Raw genomic sequence first — 23,096 nt, 5'->3', positions numbered from 1 at the left:
TTGAAACATGCACCTACCACATGTTCACCCCAACATCACAGAAGCAGTATATATCAATTTACTCAGATTATTTGGATCCTGTGTCCCTTAATGAGCTTCAAGAAACACATTGTTCAGGAACTACAAAAACCTGTTATTAAACTGTGATGTGGCTTGGTGATAAATGCTTGCTGCCTACGCATTTCAGGTCTGAGTTTGGCGCAATCTGATAATCTGTTGTTGGCTTTCTGATTTGATCATAGCTGTGATTCTTCCTCCTTTCATACTCTGCTGTGACTTAATAGATAACATTAAGGAAAAATCGCATGACCCAGTCCACAGACAGTCTTATTTTATTGTATGTTTTTAACATCTGAATTGTGATTGATAATAAGAGTATAAAACATCAGAATTTTGTATTTTCATTTTATCTTCCACCCAGATATTTTTTTCTTTAAATCAATTGTTTAATGTTTTGAACATATCCATGTCCAAGCCAGATTTAGTTTTGGACAGAATGGAAAAGAGATTGAACTTCTTTTTGTTTTTTTATGTTCCACCTGTGTCCCCACTGAGGAGATACAATGCTGCTCACTTTCCTCAACATCCACAGCACCACAACATACAATAGTGAACAGTGGGCAGACTTCCTCTCACTTGGGCCATAAAGTGATGCAAAATCTCAGTGGAGTGGAGGCACAGAAAGGGTTAGAACCTCTGTGAGGTTATCATTACTGTCAATGTCTTCCTATCAGCTGCTGACAGATATTTCCCTCATCTTCCCAAATTTTCAGTAAAAGAATACAGAGCTAAAAGTAACCCAACTTTTTTTTTTTAACAAGCTTCTTTCACATAAAAAGTTCAATGAAATATTAGTTCAGCAGACATTTAGCTTCAATAAATAATGTCAGCTAAAATGTGTTCATTCATTTTGTATTCCCATTCATCTTGTCATTTATACAAGTGTTTCTCATTCGCAAGATCATCCTGCTGGAAAACTGGATTATTGTAGGCTTCACTGTGTCCATTAGTCATCATCTCACTCTTGTTATATATTGTCTTCCCAATCAGTGGCCATTCTGTGTCCTCTGCCAATGTTGTCCGGAGTATTTTATACTTACTCCCAGGCTTTAAATTTAAGCACCTCTTCAAGGCTACCCAGAGAGCTCTATTGTCCAAAATAAACTCCTGAAAAGATTTAATGTAACCGTCAGATATAAAAGCTTTCTTATGCAATGGCATATATTATTTCAGTCAGTAACAAGAACATATGATACACGCAGTTTATGAAAAATCTTTTACATACAGTATCTCACAAAAGTGAGTACACCCCTCACATTTTTGTAAATATTTTATTATTATTTATTATTTCATGTGACAACACTGAAGAAATTACACTTTGTTTCAATGTAAAGTAGTGAGTGTACAGCTTGTATAACAGTGTAAATTTGCTGTCCCCTCAAAATAACTCAACACACAGCCATTAATGTCGAAACCGCTGGCAACAAAAGTGAGTACATCCCTAAGTAAGGGCCCAATTAGCCATTTTTTTTCTCCCTGGTGTCATGTGACTCATTAGTGTTACAAGGTCTCATGTGTAAATGGTGAGCAGATGTGTTAAATTTGGTGTTATCGCTCTCACTCTCTCATACTGGTCACTGGAAGTTCAACATGGCACCTCATGGCAAAGAACTCTCGGAGGATCTGAAAAAAAGAATTGTTGCTCTACACAAAGATGGCCTCGGCTATAAGATTTCCAAGACCCTGAAACTGAGCCACAGCATGGTGGCCAAGACCATACAGCGGTTTAACAGGGCAGGTTCCACTCAGAACAGGCCTTGCCATGGTTGACCAAATAAGTTGATTGCATGTGCCCAGCGTCATATCCAGAGGTTACCTTTGGGAAATAGACGTATGAATTCTGCTAGCATTGCTGCAGAGTTTGAAGTGGGTGGGGGGGGCAGCCTGTCAGTGCTCAGACCATACGCTGCACACTGCATCAAATTGGTCTGCATGGCTGTCATCCCAGAAGGAAACCTCTTCTAAAGATGATGCACAAGAAAGCCTGCAAACAGTTTGCTGAAGACAAGCAGACTAAGGACATGGATTACTGGAACCATGTCCTGTGGTCTGATGAGACCAAGATAAACGTATTAGGTTCAGATGGTGTCAAGCGTGTGTGGCGGCAACCAGGTGAGGGGTACAAAGTTAAGTGCGTCTTGCCTACAGTCAAGTATGGTGGTGGGAGTGTCATGGTCTGGGGCTGCATGAGTGCTGCCGGCACTAGGGAGCTACAGTTCATTGAGGGAACCATGAATGTCAACATGTACTGTGACACACTAAAGTAGAGCATGATCCTCTCCCTTCGGAGACTGGGCCGCAGGGCAGTATTCCAACATGATAATGGCCCCAAACACACCTCCAAGATGACCACTGCCTTGCTTAAGAAGCTGAGGGTAAAGGTGATGGACTGGCCAAGCATGTCTCCAGACCTAAACCCTATTGAGCATCTGTGGGACATCCTCAAAACGGAAGGTGGAGGAGCACAAGGTCTCTAACCTCCACCAGCTCTTTGTTAGAGGGTTAAGGCAGTGGTGGAAAATAATGGTGGCCACACAAAATATTAACACTTTGGGCCCAATTTGGACATTTTCACTTAGGGGTATACTTACTTTTGTTGCCAGCGGTTTAGACATTAATGGCTGTGTGTTGTTATTTTGAGGGGACAGCAAATTTACACTGTTATACAAGCTGTACACATGAAAAGATATATTAAAATATTTACAAAAATGTGAGTGGTTTGTGAGATACTGTACATATATTTAAAAAGCCCTCTCCATACAATAATATTTCTAAATCTACAACAGAAATTCAAAGCAGGCACTGTGATGCCTCTATGTATCTCCTAATGTTTTCTTGGGAGCCCTGGGTCACTTGAAACCCGGAGCACTCTAATATGCATATGTGGATTTGGAGTAGAAGGTCCAGTTACAAAATAGAAGAGGATAGCCCGTCAAGGCATTATTTGCATTTAAAAGTGCTTCAGGATTTAGGAAACCTTAGGTTCTCAAAAAGTAGGTACTGGTGTTTGCCTGTTTACAATCATGTTATAGGTTTATAAGTTTTATAGTGTGAAAAGGGTTGCTTTAAACACCTAATGTATTATACTCATGTAAATGACACCTAATATATTATATTCCTGTAAATGACATCTAATATATTATATTCCTGTAAATATTTGACTGAAATTGAACATTTTGTCCACTTATAAATGAAAGTTGCAGAATATCTTGAGTCTAAACAGAAACATTTCCATAGTTTTCAAAAGTTGATCTGTTTTTGAATCTAAATACCTATTAGGTTTTTGAAAATGAGGGGACTACAAGTATGCAAATCAACCAATCTACTCAGTTAGGCAGGCCATTGCATTTTTTCTTTCCTTCAACCATGGGTTGAAGGAAAGAGAATTGCTTGGTTTCCCCATCAAAAAAATAAAAATAAAACAATGGCTGGTTGTACTGAAGTTGATCAATACATACAACCAACCTGCCCATAGATGGATTGAAATTTGACCAGTTCCTGCTGAACCGGCTGAATTTTGATCTATCTATGGCTGGCTTTAGGTAACAGGCTAAATTGGAAGGAACTATAGTTTTCTAGGGATGATAATTTACATATTTTCTTGCCCCCAGTTTTTAAATTGAAGTCCTAATCTTCCAGGCTTTAATTTTGTAGCTTTGCACATAAATCAAATAGACATTTGTAAGAATGTTGCATAATATCAACCACAAATGTATAAATGCAGTATCTACATAAAATGGAATCTATAGTCTCAGTAGACATGTGATGTTTGAAGTTTGGAGTCATGGTCCAAAGTCAGTAAAACCAAGTAAGTAACAAAATTACTGAAATAGAAGTGGTCATTAACGAGGTGGTGGTAAGCAGTGAATACCCTTCCTAAATATACACAGTATAATACTCTTGACATTGATAAAAATACTGGTTTATTTTTCTAATGCAATTACCTGTATGTTCTAATGAAACATTTATTGATAAATTGTAAAGGTTGTTTTTTTAATACCAAAAACTGTATAAAATAGTCTCATTCACAATAATACTGACCTCCACTACAAATGTTACCACCAGATTTACAACCAGTAGTACAATTATATGTATTCTCCAGCTGGTAGGTGTACAGCAAAGCTGAAAATAAAACAGAATCAACTAGTTATCTTGAATTTATTGAAAGATAGGTGCACTCAATTGAAGCAATTCATCCTTATATTTTTTCTACCTCAAAATTTTGTTTCATTCCCTTATTGCTTTAGCTACTGAGAACATTTCATATTTCCACAAGATAAAGTGATACTAAATGCTATGTGTTTTTTATCTTACAGGTAGTGGAAGAGGGCACAGAGGAGAGTGACAGGATGCTGCAGCTGTCTCAAATTGTTGCAAGATGGAGGGAGAAAGGGCAAGGCTTGCCAGGTGCTGGGTGATTCAATGGTTGCACACAGCTCAACCCAGGTTGCATGGGTTGAAGGAAAGAGAATTGCTTGATTCCCTCATCAAAAAAAAAAAAAACAATGGCTGGTTGTACTGAAGTTGATCAATACATACAACCAACCTGCCCATAGATGGATTGAAATTTGACCAGTCCCTGCTGAACTGGCTGAATTTTGATCTATCTATGGCTGGCTTTAGGTAACAAGGTAAATCGGAAGTAACTTTAGCTACTGAGAACATCTCATATTTCCACAAGATAAAGTGATACTAAATGCTATTTTTTTTTTATCTTACAGGTACTGGAGGAGGACACAGAGGGGAGTGACAGGATACTGCAGCTGTCTCAAATTGTTGCAAGATGGAGGGAGAAAGGGCAAGGCTTGCCAGGTGCTGGGTGATTCAATGGTTGCACACAGCTCAACCCAGGTTGCATGGGTCTCTGCTTTGCAGCCTGATAGGTAAAGGAGACATCCGCAAACAGGAGGAGGAAGTGTAATGCCGCATACACACGACCGGACTTTACAGCATACTTGGTCCTGTGGACCGGAGTCCGTTGGACAATTTGATCGTGTGTGGGCTCCAGCTGACTTTTTTTCCCCAAAAGTTCGACGGACCTAGAAATGAAACATGTTTCAAATCTTTTCGACAGACACGAGTCTGGTCGAAAAGTCCGCTCGTCTGTATGCTAGTCCGACGGACAAAAAACAACGCTAGGGCAGCTATTGGTTACTGGCTATGAACGTCCTTGTTTTAGTCCGGTCGTACGTCATCACGTACGAATCCGTCGGACTTTGGTTGATCGTGTGTAGGCAAGTCCGTTCATTCGGAAAGTCCATCGGAAAGTCCGTCGAAAAGTCTGCCGGACAAAGTCTGCCGTAAAGTCTGGTCGTGTGTACGCGGCATTAGAGCAGTTTGGCAGTCGGGACCAGCGAAACAGATGAAAAGGGACATTTTTAACCACATCCCTGGGGCAATTAAAAATTTTCACACATGTTAAAAACAGGTTTTTTTGTTATAAAATCGCTTAGAACACCCAAATATTATATGTTTTTAAAGCAGAGGCCCTGCAGAATAAAAGGGTGGCTGCTGCAATTTTTTATGTCACAGAATATTTGCGCAGCCATTTATCAAACACAAATTTTCAGGATACAAAATACAATCAAGTGAATTTTAGTGCACACAAACACAATATAATAAGCAATTTTTGTTAAAATACAAAAGATGAGGTCGCACTGAGTAAATAGATACTAAATATATATGTCAAGACTCTAAATTGCATGCACCCTAGAAATGGCAACAAACACCGGTACCTAAAATTTTGCATAGGTGATGCTTTAAAAGCCCTTTAGAGGTTATCAGTAGTTTAATCATTTTTCCATTGAAATTTATTGCACTGCTACAGACAATGCACATTGATGCATAAAGGGAACAGGGTATAAAATGTTTTCTATTTTTTTTTTTTTGCCACATCAGCGAGATATTTTTTCGGGAGTAATCTTTCAATTATTTAAAATTCAAATTCTTCCCATAATTTCATCACATCATGGTGGCAGTTTGATCTGCGTATTAACAAAACAGGCATAATCCAAACAGTATTTGTTATACATATTTCCAATTAAGTCCCTCCCAAGGTGAGTTGAACCCCCAGTGCTCCCTTTTGTGCAGGGTATCCCATATATTAAGTGCATGTCTGGTGATATCATGTGTTTCAGTGCTACATTTTCTTAGATGGAGTGGGATCCATATTATTTTGTTCAGTTTAGTGTCACAAATTTTATTTTCCATTTTTACCCAGTGTTTTTCTACATTGGGTCAAAAACAATCTATTACCCTAGCAAGGGCGATAGCTTCGTAATATTTACAGAAATCTGGTGCTCCCCATCCCCCTTTGCCTTTAGCTTTTATCAGTTGTGTGAATTTTAATCAAGGTGCTTTTCCTCTCCAAATAAATCTTAAGAGCATTGAGTGTAATCTTCTAAGGTATGTTTGTGGGAGCGTTATTGGTAGCATTTGCATTTTATATGTAATTTTTGGCAGTAATACCATTTTATAGATATTTATGTATAAAATGTTTTCTAGCTAGGATTAAAATCATATGTTCCAAGATAAACTAAAGTTTTCAAAAAATAAAATGCCACCTGGCTTTGGAATGTCTTGTACTTATTAAAGAGGAAGTAAACCTGATGGGTTTTACTTCCTCTTTTGTTCCCTGCAAAGTAAAAGCATAATGGGCTAGTATGCATCGCATACTAGCCCATTATGTGCCACTTACCTGCAAATGAAGCCTGCGATGTCCCTGCGTCCATCTTTACCCCTCTTCCTTCCAGGGCCACAGACTCTGGCTCTGTGACTGGCCGGAGTCGCGTGACGTCACTCCCACGCATGCGCACAGGAGCCGACGGTCATGGCACTGGCCCTTTAGAAAAGTGCACATGCCCTGATGACGTTGGCGCAAGCGTATATAGTAAATATAGGAGATATTTCCAGTACCTACAGGTAAGCCTTATTATAGGTTTACCTGTAGGTAAAAGTGATGTGTAAGGGTTTACAACCACTTTAAGTATGTGTTGGGCAATAACTCGCAGTATTCAACAATATTTTCGAATGCTGACATGAGATTAGTGACAGATTCTAAATGATGTCTATAGGTCACTGCACAGTTTTATGCTACATTTAACTCCTTTTACACTGAGGCGTTTTTCAGGCGCTTTTGGGCTAAAAATAGCACCTGTAAAGCACCTGAAAAATGGCTCCCCTGCAGTCTCAGTGTGAAAGCCGGAGTGCTTTCACACTGAGGCGATGCGCTGGCAGGACATTAAAAAAACTCCTGCAAGCACCATCTTTGGATATACACCTCTCCTTCACCACTCCTGCCCATTGAAATGAATGGGCAGCGCCGCCGAACCACCGGCAAAGCGCCGCTGCAGCAGCACTTTGCGGGTCATTTTAACCTTTTTTCGGTCTCTAGCGGGGGTTAAAAGCACCCCGCTAGCAGCCGAAAACCTCTGCAAAAACAATGGTAAAGCGCCGCTTCTTTGTGTTAAAGGGTGGGGGGGTTTATTGGAATATAGAATGCCCCTTTAACAAGGGGACCCCCAGATCCTGCCCTCCCCCCTATGTGAATTGGTAACGAGTACATCGTACCCCTACCATTTCACAAAAAAAGTGTCAAAAATAGTAAAAAAGACAGGAGACACTTTAAAAAATAAAGTCCCGCAATGTAGATCCATCTCACGCCGCCCGACAGCCCGAAAAAAGAAAAAAAAAATTGCAACAGCTCCACCTCCATGGGTGGTTCCCGCCGAGTGACGGTTCTTCTTGGTGACAGCTGTTGTATAGCTCTGCCCCCCCCCCCCCGACACCACATGACGTTGCTAAATGTCTATATTGCCGAGACCCGACAATTCATTACAGCCGCGATCAGTTTTAAATTACTTTTTTACCTTTTGCTGTGGTACTGTTCTAAACACGGGAAAACTGTGCCATTTTACAGGCATACTATAGACACCCCCCAGGCACGATATTTAAAAGAATATTTCATTTTTATTGTTTCACTTTGAGCATTAGTAAAATCACTGCTCCCGAAAAAAACATCCCTTTTTAAAACTTTTTTTTTGCATTAATACATGTCACCTGGGGCAGGACCCAGGTCCCCAAACACTTTTTATGACAATAACTTGCATATAAGCCTTTAAAATGAGCACTTTTGGTTTTTCATGTTAGTGTCCCATAGACTTTAACAGGGTTCCGCGGCTTTCAAATTTGCCGCAAACACCGCATAATGTTCGTTGTTCGACGAACGTCCGAACAACCAAAGCTTGGCCCGAACTTATGCTCGGGCTGAACCGTTCGCCCATTCCTAGTTTTTAGGAATGCTAGAATGTGGAATATTTTGATGTTTTGGTAAAATATATTTTTTTCTGTCACTTACACTTGTTACTCTCCATCTCATAACAGTCTATACCCAAACTCACACAGGTGTCTTTACAAACCACAAGCAATACCATTGCTGATGCAAATTTCAAATGAGTCACAATTTTTTGTGCTTTTTATTATTTCCAAGTAATCATAATTTGAGCCCCAAAAAATGTTCTGAGTAGCAACTTCAGAAATCAAAATATAATTCCCAAAAATGTGAGGGTAATATCACTATTCTGCACTCACCCACAAAGAACCACCAAATATCACAGAATAAATCAAGAAGAATAACTTTTGGGTAATTCCACAACCTGTATGTCCAAAGAAATGCAGTATTTATGTGTAGGAGGTTTTCACATGTGGCAGCTCTGTGGCTTAGAGGTTAGAACTTCTGCTTAGCATCTGGGTTCAAATCCCAAACATGCCGCTTCATGTAGAGAAGTTGTCTCATCTCCCAGGTCCTAAAACTATGTCTAAATTTAGTATTTATGTGTAGGAGGGTTCCACCACCATTGTAAATCTTGCCAGATACACCATCTAGCCAAAAGTATTGGGATGCCTGTCTTTACACACACATGAACTTTAACAGCAGCCCAGTCTTAGTCCATAGGGTTTAAATTTGATTTGGCCCACCCTTTGCAGCTAGAACCGCTTCTGGGAAGGCTGTCCACAAGGTTTCATGTGTCTTTGGGAATGTTTGACCATTCTTCCAGAAGTGCATTTATGAGGCCAGGCAATGATGTTGGATGAGAAGGCCTGGCTCGCAGTCTCTGCTCTAATTCAGCCAAAAGGTGTTCTATCGGGTTGAGGTCAGGACTCTGTGCAGGCCAGCCAAGTTCCTCCACCCCAAACTCGCTCATCCATGTCTTTATGGACCTTTATGGACCTGTGCAAAGCATTGTGCAAGTAGTTTCTGTACTACTTTTTTGGCAACTTCAGGGTATGATTTTTATTGACATCAGTGCACAGATCTGCACAGATGTCTCTGAAATTCCCCCCGGCAGTCGGGGCTAACATGCGGGAATGAAATTGTGTGAGTTCAGCTCAACTCGCACGATTTCATCCCGCTGTCAGTATGAGCCAGGGCTCAAACTGGGCCTTTGTCTTTGTAATTCACCTGCTGCTATCCCAGGGACACCATTTCATATTGAACTCCCTTAACTGGTTGCCACCCGCCCACTGTCAAATGACGGCGGGGCGGTGCGGCTCTTGTTCTGGGACGCCGTCATAAGACCCCGATCTGTGGAAAGAGCCAAATCCGCGGATCTTTAAACATGTGATCGGCTGTGTCCAATCACAACTGTTCACATGTAAACAAGGAAGTGCCCGTAATCGGCGTTCCTCGCCTTACACTGACAGAGTGTGTGGCAAGGAGAGCTGATCAGCGGCATCTCCACGCAGTGGGACATTTAGGAATGTAATCAGGGCACTGATCATCAGTGCCCTAATTACAATAGTGAAAAATAGTGTCACCATACAGTGCCCACCAATGCCAGCGGTCAGTGCCCACCAGTGGCAGCAATTAGTGTCCACCACTGCCCACAAGTGCCACCAATCAGTGCCCATTAGCGATGCCAGTCAGTGCTGGCAATCAGTGCCGCCTATCAGTGCTGCCCATCAATGCCCATCACTGCTGTCAATCAATGCCCATCAGTGTCGCCCATCAGTGCCACCCATCAATGCCCATCAGTGCCCATCAGTACCGCCTATCCGTGCCGCCCACCAGTGCCGCCTATTAGTGCCCACCAGTGCCGCCTATTAGTGCCAACCAGTACCGCCTATCAGTGCCCATCAATGCCGCCTAACAGTGCTCATCAGTGCCACATATCAGTGCCACCTATCAGTGCCCATAAGTGCCGCATATTAGTGCCTCCTCATCAGTGACACCTAATCAGGGCCCATAAGTGCCGCCTCATCAGTGCCCATAAGTGCCACCTCATCAATGCCCACCAGTTCAGCCCATCAGTGCCGCCTCATCAGCGCACATCAGTGAAGGCGAAAAATGACTAAGTTACAAGATTTATTGAGAGAAAAAAAGTGAAAAACATTTTTTTTTCAAAATTTTTGGTCTTTTTTTTTGTAAAAAAAATAAAAAATAAAAAAAACTCAGCAGTGATTAAATACCATCAAAAGAAAGCTCTATTTGTGTGAAGAAAATGATACAAAATTTGTTTGGGTACAGTGTAGCATGACCGCACAATTGTCATTCAAAGTGCGACAGCGCTGAAAGCTAAAAAATGGCTCGGGCAGGAAAGGAGTGTAAGTGCCTGGTAGGCAAGTGGTTAGGGTTGCCTTCAAATATCATTATATGTAGAAATACAGATTTGCATATCTGCAAATAAACGAAAATAAAAAAATTCTAATTATGGTTGCGATCAAATATTCGCAGCTGTGATCAAAAGAGTGTGGTTTCACCTTCTAACCCAGAAATGAGTCATTGTAATCACCTGGAAGTTCCTTTGCTGGTCAGGATCTAGGTGGACATGGCGAGGTCTCTTCTTAGCAAAGAGGAGGTGCTGCTGATTTGCCGGGTAAGTGCAGGATATGTACTTGTGCTTAGTGTGGGGGTCATTGTGGTAGTTAGATTTGGTGTGGGTGGGGTTCATTGATTTGTTTGGCATCACCACACGTTTGCTTCTATGTGCACACATCACTAACTGCATTTCTTCTGCTGATGTAAATCAGTAAGGACTATGCAAATATACATGAGAGCTCCTTTCTATTAAAATATATATGACTTGTTTCACAGTTGGGCGACTTTTCCAGCAAATTTGGAGCTCTGAGTTGCATGACAAGTTGTACCCCATGATTCTCAATGATAACCATTCATATCTATGCTACTTCAAGTTGCAACAACTTTAAAGTAGTCCCTGTACTACTTTGGTGTGACTTGAGGTACATAGGGTGCAATATTACACAGGCATTCCCAGAAGTTGGGGCCAAGTTGCAGAAGCAAGATAGTGTGACTTTCAGGTCACAGCAGTGTGAATGAGATTCATGGATAATACCTTTGAATTAGGCCCTATTCTCACTTGTGCATCCTGCAAGTGGGTCAAATTCGTCCCTGCACTACCTTGGTTTGACTTTGATCAGACTTGAGGCCCATATACCGCAAGATTACACAGGCATTGGTCGCACAAGTGCAAATGGGGCCTAATTCAAAGGTGTTATCAATGACTCTCATCAGGTTCCTTTCACACTTGGTCGACTTTTCATACAACTTGAGGTCCATAAGGCCCCTTTCACACTTGTGCAACCTAAAAGTCCCACGATTTTGCAGCGCTTTTTGATGTGATTTGAAGAAATGCCAGTGTAATCTTGAGGTCTATGGATGCAGGAGTCGCAGGACAAGTCTCACAAGTGTGAAAGGGGCCGGTTCACACTGCTGTGCTGTCCGACATCAGATGTGATTTGCCCCGCACTGCAAATCACATGCGATGTCTGTGTGATGCAAACTCAGCCATACAGATTGTATGGTTGAATTTGCATCACATTTGGACCAAACTTGCACAGGACCTTTTTTGCTCCACAGCAGAATCGGATCGCATTGGTGCTGTCTGAATTTGCAGTTCGCTCTGCGATATGCAAACTGATTTGGGGTGTCATTAGCTTTCTACCAGTACTCCCAGCAGTTCGCATATGGCAGTGTGAACTGCCTGCGAGTTATATGCGATGAGAGAACGAGCACTGGATTCGCAGGGTTCCCGCATCGCTCCAGTGTGACCTGGCCCTGACCCTAGGTTCACACCTATGCATTTTTTAGTGCGTTTTGCAGAAACACTCTACAGTCTATTTAACATGGTTTCCTATTGTACTAGTTCACATCTCTGCGTTTTGCGGCCAGTGCGTTTTTGGAAATGGTCGGGGACTTTTTTCACGCGATTTGTGGGTGATAGATTTCAATGGAACTGCAGCAGAAAAGCAAATGCATAATTTTTTATGTGTTTTGTGGTTCTTATTTTAACACTGTATATAGCTGGTTGCTAAATGAGGGGCCGGGAAGCCAGCCACCGCGTCCTTAACAACCAATGAGTCACCAGCTGTCAGCGGCTTCCCCACTGAAAGTAAAAAAAAAAGCATGGGGTCCCCCCAGGTCTATACCAGGCCCTTCGGGTATAGTATGGATTCGGATGGGACCCCCCCCATGCCAAAATAAAAAAATTGGCACGGGGTTCTCCCCCCAAGTCTATACCAGGGGGACCCTCACGCCAAAATGTAAACAATAATGACAATAATGGTGTGGGGGTCCCCCAGGTCTATACCAGGCACTCCGGGTCTAGTATGGACCCGGAGGGGACCCCCCCATGCCAAAAGTTTAAAAAAATGGCGTGGGGTCCCCCCAAAAATCCATACCAGACCCTTATCTGAGCACGCAACCTGGCAGGCTGCAGGAAAAGAGGGGGGACGAGAGAGCGCCCCCCTCCTGAAATGTACCAGGCTACATGCCCTCAACATAGGGAGGGTGCTTTGGTGTCCCCCCAAACCACCTATCCTGGTGGTTGTGGGGGTCTGCGGGCGAGGGGGCTTATCAAGTAGGCGGTGGCGGGAGAGACGGCGACAGAAGATGGCAGCAAGAGAGACAGCACCAGGAGAAAATGATGACAGGAGACACAGCTCAGGAGAGAAGACTGCTCAGAGGTAGGAATTGTCAAAAAAACAGGTATTTTTTTTGTCACATTTCACTGCTTTTTTTGGGTGAGTGGGTAGGGGTACAATGTACCTGATACCCATTCACATGGGGGGGGGCGGAATCTGGGGGCGGAGGAGAAAGACCGCAAGACAAAGCGGGGGAAGAAGAAGCCGGAGGAAGATGGAGAAGATCGGAGCAAGAAGCGGAGGGAGATGGAAGAAGAAGCGGAGGAAAGAAGAAGCTGGGGGAAGGAGAAGACCGGAGGAAGAAGCGGAGTAAAGAAGAAGACCTTTTTAATAAAGGAATTGTCAAAAAACAGCTTTTGTCTTTTGTGACATTTCACTGCTTTTTTTTTGGTGAATGGGTAGGGGTACAATGTACCGATACCCATTTACATGGGGGGCCCTTGTTAAAGGGGGCTTCCAGATTCTGATAAGCCCCCCGCCCGCAGACCCCCACAACCACCGAGCAAGGCTTGTGGGGATGAGGCCCTTGTCCCCATCAACATTGGGACAAGGTGCTTTGGGGGGACCCCAAAGCACCCTCTCCATGTTGAAGGCATGTGGCCTGGTACAGTTCAGGAGAGGGGGGTGCTCTGTCGTCGACCAGCCAGGTTGCGTGCTCGGATAAGGGTCTGGTATGGATTTTGGGGGGACCCTCACGCCATTTTTTTTTAAATTTGGGCACAGGGTTCCCCTTAATATTTATACCAGACCCAAAGGGCCTGGTAATGAACTGGGGGAGGAACTCATGCCATCACTCACTCGTTCCCCCCCCCTTTGCTGGCCTGCCAGGTTGTGTGCTCGGATAAGGGACTGGTATGAATTTTGGGGGACCCCTACGCCATTTTTTTTTTACATTTTAGCGTGGAGTTCCCCTAATATCCATACCAGACTTGAAGGGCCTGATATGAACTGGTGGAGGGAACCTACGTCGTTTTTTTCTTTGATTTTTATCTATATTGCCGGGATCTGACAATACATTACAGCTGCGAGCAGTTTTAAAAGATTTTTTTTTTCCTTTAGAAATGTCATTTTGCTGCGGTAATGTTCTAAGCACAGGAAAGATGCGCTACTTTACAGACATACTAAGGACACACCCCCCCTGCCCCCCCCCCCCCCCCGGCACGATATTTAAAGGGGAATATTTAATTTTTATTGTTTCACTTTAAGCATGATTAAAATCACTGCTCCTGAAAAAGGCGGTTTTTAAAACTTTTTTTTGCATTGATACATGTCCCCTGGGCCAGGACCCGGGTCCCCAAACACTTTTTATTGCAATAACTTGCATATGAGCCTTTAAAATGAGCACTTTTGATTTTTCATGTTTGTGTCCCATAGACTTTAATGGTGTTCGTACAATTTTTTTGCCTGTTCGCAAGTTCTGGTGTAAACCAAACCGGGGGTGTTTGGATCATCCCTACCCAATAGCCAATGGCACATGAGCATGGTTGGTAGCATAATATTAATGTCTCAAATGCAACTAGGGGGCGCGCCTCCACTAGGCGCTAGGGGGCTTCTTCTTCCCCCGCTTCGTCCTCTGGTCTTTCTCCTCTGCCGCTCCCGCCTCTGACCTGCTGAACATGAAAACAACGAACCTCCTCCGACGCTGCGGCCAGCCGATCTGTCTGCTTGCATAGCGCACATTTCATATATAACTATGGGGCGTGGACGCCGGATGACGTCAGCCGGAAACCCTGCCCCCTTGTGACATCACTGACCCATCATGCCCCGGGCAGTGAAGTCACAAGGGACGGGGTCTCGGAGTGATGTCACCTGCCCCATCGCAGCATCGGAGGAGGTTCGTTTTTGATTGTTCGGCGGGAGCAGTGGCAGCGATGGTGGAGAAAGACCGGAGGACAAAGCGGGGGAAGAAGAAGCCAGAGGAAGATGGAGAATACTGGGTGAAGAAGCGGAGGAAGATGGAGGAACAAGCAGGAGAAGGAGAAGCTGGAGGAAGAAGAAGAAAACCGAAGGAAAACCGGAGGAAGAAGTGGGGGGGAAAAAGAAGACATTTTTAATAAAGGAATTTCTCAAAAATCGGCTATTGTCTTTTGTCACATTTCACTGCTTTTTTGGTGAATGTGTAGGGGTACAATGTACCGATACCCATTCACATGGGGGGGCAGGATCTGGGGGTCCCCTTGTTAAAGGGGGCTTCTAGATTCCGATAAGCCCCCGCCCACATACACCCACAACCACCGGGCAAGGGTTGTGGGGATGAGGCTCTTGTCCCCATCAACATGGGGACAAGGTGATTTTGACGGAGCCCAAAGCACCCTCCCTATGTTGAGGGCATGTGGCCTGGTAAGGTTCAGGAGGGGGGTCACTCACTCGTGTCCCCCCCCTTTGCTGGCCTGCCAGGTTGTGTGCTCGGATAAGGGACTTGTATGAATTTTTTTTTTACATTTTGGCGTGGAGTTCCCCTTAATATCCATACCAGACTTGAAGGGCCTGATATGAACTGGTGGGGGGAACCTACGTAGTTTTTTTCTTTGATTTTTACTCTATGTTGCCGGGAACCGGTAATTCATTACAGCCGCGAGCAATTTTAAATGACATTTTTTCCTTTAGAAATGTCATTTTGCTGCGGTACAGTAATAAACACGGGAAAGATGCAATACTTTACAGGCATACTAAGGACACCCCCCAGGCACGATATTTAAAGGAGTTTCACTTTAAGCATTATTAAAATCAATGCTCCTGAACAAACGTCCATTTTATAAACATTTTTTCCAATTGATACATGTCCCCTGGGGCAGGACCCAGGTCCCCATACACTTTTTATGGCAAAGAACTTGCATATAAGCCTTCGGTGAGAACTTTGGATTTTGCAAGTTCGAGCCCCATTGACTTCCACTATTCCCGCATATGTGATCTGACAGGCATGTTCGCCAGCAATAGCGCTGCTTACCATTTGCATTTGTGCCCAGTTTCTGAGAGTTGAAGTCTTAATTGGCCTTAATTGGGCGCTATTTTCCAGGACTGCAAGCTCATTTATTGGCACTATAGTAAATAACCTCCAATATCTTTTAGTTTTTGCTATAATAAATATCCCAAATTAAAAAAAGCAAAATTTTCCTCAGTTTAGTCCGATATGTATTCTTCTACATACTTTTGGTAAAAAAAAAAATCACAATAAGCGTATATTGACTGGTTTTCACAAAAGTTATGGTGTCTACAAAATAGAGGATAGATTTATGGCATTTTTATTATTATTATTATTTTTTTTTACTAGTAATGGTGATGATCAGCAATTTTTATCAGGACTGCAATATTGCGGAGGACAAATCGGACACTTTTGACACATTTTTGGGACCAGTGACATTTATACAACAATCAGTGCTATAAAAATGCACTGATTACTATATGAATATCACTGGCAGGGAAGGGGTTAACACAAGGGGGCGATCAAGGGGTTAACTGTGTTCCCTAGGTGTGTTCTAACTGTGAGGGGGATGGGACTGACTAAGGGAGGAGAGAGATTGGTGTTCATACTTAGTAATCAATGGGCAGCGCCACCAAAGCACCACTGCAGCGGAGCTTTGCAGGTGCTTTTTAACCCTTTTTCGGCCACTAGCAGGGGTTAAAAGCGCACCGCTAGCGGCCGAAAAGCGTCGCTAAAAATAGCGGTGCTTTACCGCTGACGCTCCCAATGCCTCTTTGAGGGCATCACAGAACAGCTGTATTTTTTCTGAGATTAAATTACACACAGGTGGATACTATTTACTAATTAGGTGACTTCTGAAGGCGATTGGTTCCACTATATTTTAGTTAGGGGTATCAGAGTAAAGGGGGCTGAATACAAATGCACGCCACACTTTTCAGATATTTATTTGTAAAAATGTTTCAAAACCATTTATAATTTTCCTTCCACTTCACAATTATGTGCCACTTTGTGTTGGTCTATCACATAAAATCCCAATAAAATACATTTACGTGTTTAATTAGAAAATTTCAAGGGGTGTGAATACTTTTTCAAGGCACTGTGCCTGTATGTTTATACCTATATTAAGAATGCACTATTTATCTACCAAAAATATTTTACATCGTTAGAGCTTTAATGCAGTTTATAAATTGTTGCATTGGTACATTTCAAAAGCCAGTATAAAGAAATAGTAGTGGTAAAAAAAAAAAAAAAACACTTATGGATTTAACCAATTATATTTGTGTATTAATTCTTCATGTAACATGAAGTGTGAGTGTGTCAGAGGTGTGTCCTATGCCTACATTTTGCCAATAGTCTGTTTTCCATTTCAGTAAGCTGGGAGGTAATAATCTACTACACACCGATAGACTAAAGCCTGGTGCACACTAATGCCACGTACACACGATCGGACTTCTCGTCGGAAAAAGATATGATGGCTTTTCCGACAGGATTCCGCTCAAGTTTGCCTTGCATACACACGGCCACACAAAAGTTTGCTGAACTTACAACGGTCAAGAATGCGGTGACGTACCACACTACGACGAGCCGAGAAAATGAAGTTCAATGCTTCCGAGCATGCGTCGAATTGTTTCCGAGCATGCGTAGGAATTTTGCTGACTGCAGACTGCAGACATAATACAGGAGATGATCAGAGACTGCAGACATAGTACAGGAGATGGTCAGAGACTGCAGACATACTACAGGAGATGATCAGAGACTGCAGACATACTACAGGAGATGATCAGAGACTGCAGACATCCTACAGGAGATGATCAGAGACTGCAGACAGGATATAAGAGATGATCAAAGATTGCAGACATAGTACAGGAGATGGTCAGAGACTGCAGACATAATACAGGAGATGATCAGAGACTGCAGACATACTACAGGAGATGATCAGAGACTGCAGACAGGATATAAGAGATGATCAAAGATTGCAGACATAGTACAGGAGATGGTCAGAGACTGCAGACATAATACCGGAGATGATCAGAGACTGCAGACATACTACAGGAGTTGATCAGAGACTGCAGACATACCACAGGAGATGATCAGAGACTGCAGACATACTACAGGAGATGATCAGAGACTGCAGACATAATACAGGAGATGATCAGAGACTGCAGACATAATACAGGAGATGATCAGAGACTGCAGACATAGTACAGGAGATGATCAGAGACTGCAGACATAGTACAGGAGATGATCAGAGACTGCAGACATAGTACAGGAGATGATCAGAGACTTCAGACATACTACAGGAGATGATCAGAGACTGCAGACATACTACAGGAGATGATCAGAGACTGCAGACAGGATATAAGAGATGATCAAAGACTGCAGACATAGTACAGGAGATGATCAGAGATTGCAGACATTGTACAGGAGATGATCAGGGACTGCAGACATAATACAGGAGATGATCAGAGACTGCAGACATAGTACAGGAGATGATCAGAGACTGCAGACATAGTACAGGAGATGATCAGAGACTGCAGACATAGTACAGGAGATGATCAGAGACTGCAGACATAGTACAAGAGATGATCAGAGACTGCAGACATACTACAGGAGATGATCAGAGACTGCAGACAGGATATAAGAGATGATCAAAGACTGCAGACATAATACAGGAGATGATCAGAGACTGCAGACATACTACAGGAGATGATCAGAGACTGCAGACATAATACAGGAGATGATCAGAGACTGCAGACATACTACAGGAGATGATCAGAGACTGCAGACATAGTACAGGAGATGATCAGAGACTGCAGATATAATACAGGAGATGATCAGAGACTGCAGACATAGTACAGGAGATGATCAGAGACTGCAGACATAGTACAGGAGATGATCAGAGACTGCAGACATAGTACAAGAGATGATCAGAGACTGCAGACATAGTACAGGAGATGATCAGAGACTGCAGACATAGTACAAGAGATGATCAGAGACTGCAGACATACTACAGGAGATGATCAGAGACTGCAGACAGGATATAAGAGATGATCAAAGACTGCAGACATAATACAGGAGATGATCAGAGACTGCAGACATACTACAGGAGATGATCAGAGACTGCAGACATAATACAGGAGATGATCAGAGACTGCAGACATAATACAGGAGATGATCAGAGACTGCAGACATACTACAGGAGATGATCAGAGACTGCAAACAGGATATAAGAGATGATCAAAGACTGCAGACATAATACAGGAGATGATCAGAGACTGCGGACATACTACAGGAGATGATCAGAGACTGCAGACATAATACAGGAGATGATCAGAGACTGCAGACATAATACAGGAGATGATCAAAGACTGCAGACATAGTACAGGAGATGATCAGAGACTGCAGACATAGTACAGGAGATGATCAGAGACTGCAGACATAATACAGGAGATGATCAGAGACTGCAGACATACTACAGGAGATGATCAAAGACTGCAGACATACTACAGGAGATGATCAGAGACTGCAGACATACTACACGAGATGATCAGAGACTGCAGACATAATACAGGAGATGATCAGAGACTGCAGACATAATACAGGAGATGATCAGAGACTGCAGACATAGTACAGGAGATGATCAGAGACTGCAGACAGGATATAAGAGATGATCAAAGACTGCAGACATAGTACAGGAGATGATCAGAGACTGCAGACATAGTACAGGAGATGATCAGAGACTGCAGACATAGTACAGGAGATGATCAGAGACTGCAGACATAGTACAGGAGATGATCAGAGACTGCAGACATAGTACAGGAGATGATCAGAGACTGCAGACACAGTACAGGAGATGATCAGAGACTGCAGACATAATACAGGAGATGATCAGAGACTGCAGACACAGTACAGGAGATGATCAGAGACTGCAGACATAGTACAGGAGATGATCAGAGACTGCAGACATAGTACAGGAGATGATCAGAGACTGCAGACATAGTACAGGAGATGATCAGAGACTGCAGACATAATACAGGAGATGATCAGAGACTGCATTTTCTATGAACGTTAGTATATAATGGCCGATCGGCCCTCTCACCTGACCCAGCGATACAGCAATGGTTCCTCTGATCAGGAGTCTGCTCACTCTGAATTGCCCGTGGCGACTCCCCTGGGTAGAGCCCAGATCTATATTCCGGCAATGACTCCATTCCTTTCTCTGCCAGGGATGGCGCTAGGCTGTGTGGCTTTCCCTCTGGTGGCGCAGGTCAGCGGGGTTCTCTCTCTGATGGTGTTCCCTCAGCACTGTCCTCTCCCTCTGGAGTCCTGGGTGCACTTCCCTGAAAGCTTTCCTAGGCTCCTGTATCTCTCTCTCTCCCATTTAGCTGAGCATGCTGTGTGAGCTGCAGTTTCCGTGTTACAGTGGGGCTGCCAGTCCTCGGGACTACATGTCCCACAATCCTCTTCTCTGCTCCTTTTTCTATTCTGTTTCTTCCCTGGGTATATGAAGGCGGGGGAAGATACATAGTGGGCAGCTGTGCTGGCAAGCGCTGCTCACTAGTACAGCAGCGTGCGCAAGAGGGAGAGGGAGGGGGGAGAGGGAGGGGGGAAAGAAGAGCCCGCAGCTGCATTGGCATCACTATGGTTGGGATCACCCCCCCTTCCACCAACTATAGTCACCCCTCAGTACAGACCCCCCTCCACTAAGTATAGACCCCCTCCATCAGTGCAGAACCCGTACTAAGTATAAACCCCTCCCTCAGTACAGACCTTACTCAGTGCAGACCCCCCCCAGGAAAACCCCCCTCCATTAGTACAGACCCCCCCCAGGACAGACCCCACTAGCCATTAGTACAGACCCCCTCAGGACAGACCCCCCTCCATTAATACAGACCCCCCAGGACAGACCCCCCTCCATTAGTATAGACCCCCCCCAAGACAGACCCCCCTCCATTAGTACAGACCCCCCAGGACAGACCCCCCTCCATTAGTACAGACCCCCCAGGATAGAGCCCCCCCCATTACTACAGACCCCCCAGGACAGACCCCCTCTATTGGAGGGGGGTCTGTCCTGGGGGGTCTGTAGGGGTCTGTACTAACCCCAGGACAGTCCCCCTCCATTACTACAGACGCCCCCAGGACAGAGCCCCCCCTCCATTAGTACAGACCCCCCAGGACAGAGCCCCCTCCATTAGTACAGACCCCCCAGGACAGACCCCCCTCCAGTAGTACAGACCCCCCAGGACAGACCCCCCTCCAATAGTACAGACGCCCCCAGGACAGAGCCCCCCCTCCATTAGTACAGACCCCCCAGGACAGAGCCCCCCTCCATTAGTACAGACCCCCCAGGACAGAGCCCCCCTCCATTACTACAGACCCCCCAGGACAGAGCCCCCCTCCATTACTACAGACCCCCCAGGACAGACCCCCCTCCAATAGTACAGACCCCCCCCAGGACAGAGCCCCCCCTCCATTACTACAGACCCCCCAGGACAGAGCCCCCTCCATTACTACAGACCCCCAGGACAGTCCCCCTCCATTACTACAGACCCCCCAGGACAGAGCCCCCCTCCATTACTACAGACCCCCCAGGACAGACCCCCCTCCGTTACTACAGACCCCCCTCCATTACTACAGACCCCCCAGGACAGAGCCCCCCTCCATTACTACAGACCCCCCAGGGCAGGACCCCCCTCCATTACTACAGACCCCCAGGGCAGAACCCCCCTCCATTAGTACAGACCCCCCCAGGACAGACCCCCCTCCATTACTACAGACCCCCCAGGACAGACCCCCCTCCATTACTACAGACCCCCCAGGACAGACCTCCCTCCATTACTACAGACCCCCCAGGACAGAGCCCCCCTCCATTACTACAGACCCCCCAGGGCAGGACCCCCCCTCCATTAGTACAGACCCCCCCAGGACAGAGCCCTCCTCCATTACTACAGACCCCCCAGGACAGACCCCCCTCCATTACTACAGACCCCCTCCATTACTACAGACCCCCCAGGACAGAGCTCACCTCCATTACTACAGACCCCCCAGGACAGAGCCCCCCTCCATTACTACAGATCCCCAGGACAGAGCCCCCCTCCATTACTACAGACCCCCCAGGACAGATCCCCCTCCATTACTACAGACCCCCCAGGACAGAGCCCCCCTCCATTACTACAGACCCCCATGGCAGGACCCCCCTCCATTACTACAGACCCCCCCAGGACAGAGCCCCCCCTCCATTACTACAGACCCCCCAGGGCAGGACCCCCCTCCATTAGTACAGACCCCCCCAGGACAGAGCCCCCCTCTATTAGTAATGACCCCCCAGGGCAGGACCCCCCCTCTATTACTACAGACCCCCCCCTCCATTAGGGTACAGTACATAAAAACACCCAGGCAGCAGCTGGAGAGGCGAGTTTTTCAGCCGCGCCGCCCGGGTGGAGAACAGAAGAGTACACAGCAGGAGTGAGAGACACAGAGAGGAGGAGAATGTGTCAGAACGGACCGCTCCGCTCCCCCTCCCCCCGCCCCGTGCGCGCGACATCACTCACTGCACGGCTGGTCTCTCTCCACACAGAGACCAACTGCTCTGCCTCCCTTCTCATCTTTGGCTGGCTGAAGGAGGGAGGGGCTTGAGCACTGAATACAGCGGCGCCTTTCTTCTTAGAACACCAGCGGAGAGGCGCCGCAGGACACAAACAAGAGGAGGAGGAGGAGGGAAGGGAGCACTCTGGCGCTACAGCGCCCCCACCTCTCTGGCGCTGGGGTACACTGCACCCCGTGCACCCCGTCTGGGATCGGCCCTGAGTGCAGTTACCTATATTCATCCAATAAGGAAAAATGCAGGTAACTGCATATAGTATGAACAGACCCTACGAAGAATCATGCAACTCAATCTCATTTGTGAATTGCTGTGTGTCCTGGTGATTGCTTTTCCTTTGTGGCAAATTATGTTTTATACATGTGCTATTAAGTGATCAAGTAGAGAAAATTCTAAAGAAAGGCAATCACAAAGCGCATTTAGAAAGTCACTAGTATGCCAAGTTGTTTATTTGATTTATAAATAAATGCTTACCTCTAAAACAATGTAAATGTTTTCAAAGTCAGCAAATATGAAGAATATGGTAAAAGTAACTTCTATAACCAGTACGACCACAAACAAATCTGGAAAAAA

At 44.8% G+C, this 23,096-nt stretch overlaps 1 protein-coding gene across 2 annotated transcripts in view; it reads right to left on the bottom strand.

Annotated features, from left to right (window-relative positions):
- Positions 1-316: 316 nt before the first annotated feature.
- Positions 317-23,096, bottom strand: part of LOC141139842 (probable cation-transporting ATPase 13A4) — a 236,787-nt gene continuing 214,007 nt past the window's right edge. For both annotated transcript variants that reach the window (XM_073626366.1, XM_073626365.1), the window contains exons 29-31: positions 22,998-23,086; positions 4,102-4,182; positions 317-1,167 (exon numbers count right to left, since the gene is read on the bottom strand). In XM_073626366.1, the coding sequence (XP_073482467.1) occupies positions 931-1,167; positions 4,102-4,182; positions 22,998-23,086 (407 nt within the window). In that variant the 3' untranslated portion in view covers positions 317-930. The remainder of the gene's footprint in view (positions 1,168-4,101; positions 4,183-22,997; positions 23,087-23,096) is intronic.

Source organism: Aquarana catesbeiana, linkage group LG04 (genome assembly GCF_042186555.1).
Source record: "Aquarana catesbeiana isolate 2022-GZ linkage group LG04, ASM4218655v1, whole genome shotgun sequence".
Taxonomy (NCBI): domain Eukaryota; kingdom Metazoa; phylum Chordata; class Amphibia; order Anura; family Ranidae; genus Aquarana; species Aquarana catesbeiana.
This window is presented reverse-complemented; position numbering and strand designations above follow the sequence as displayed.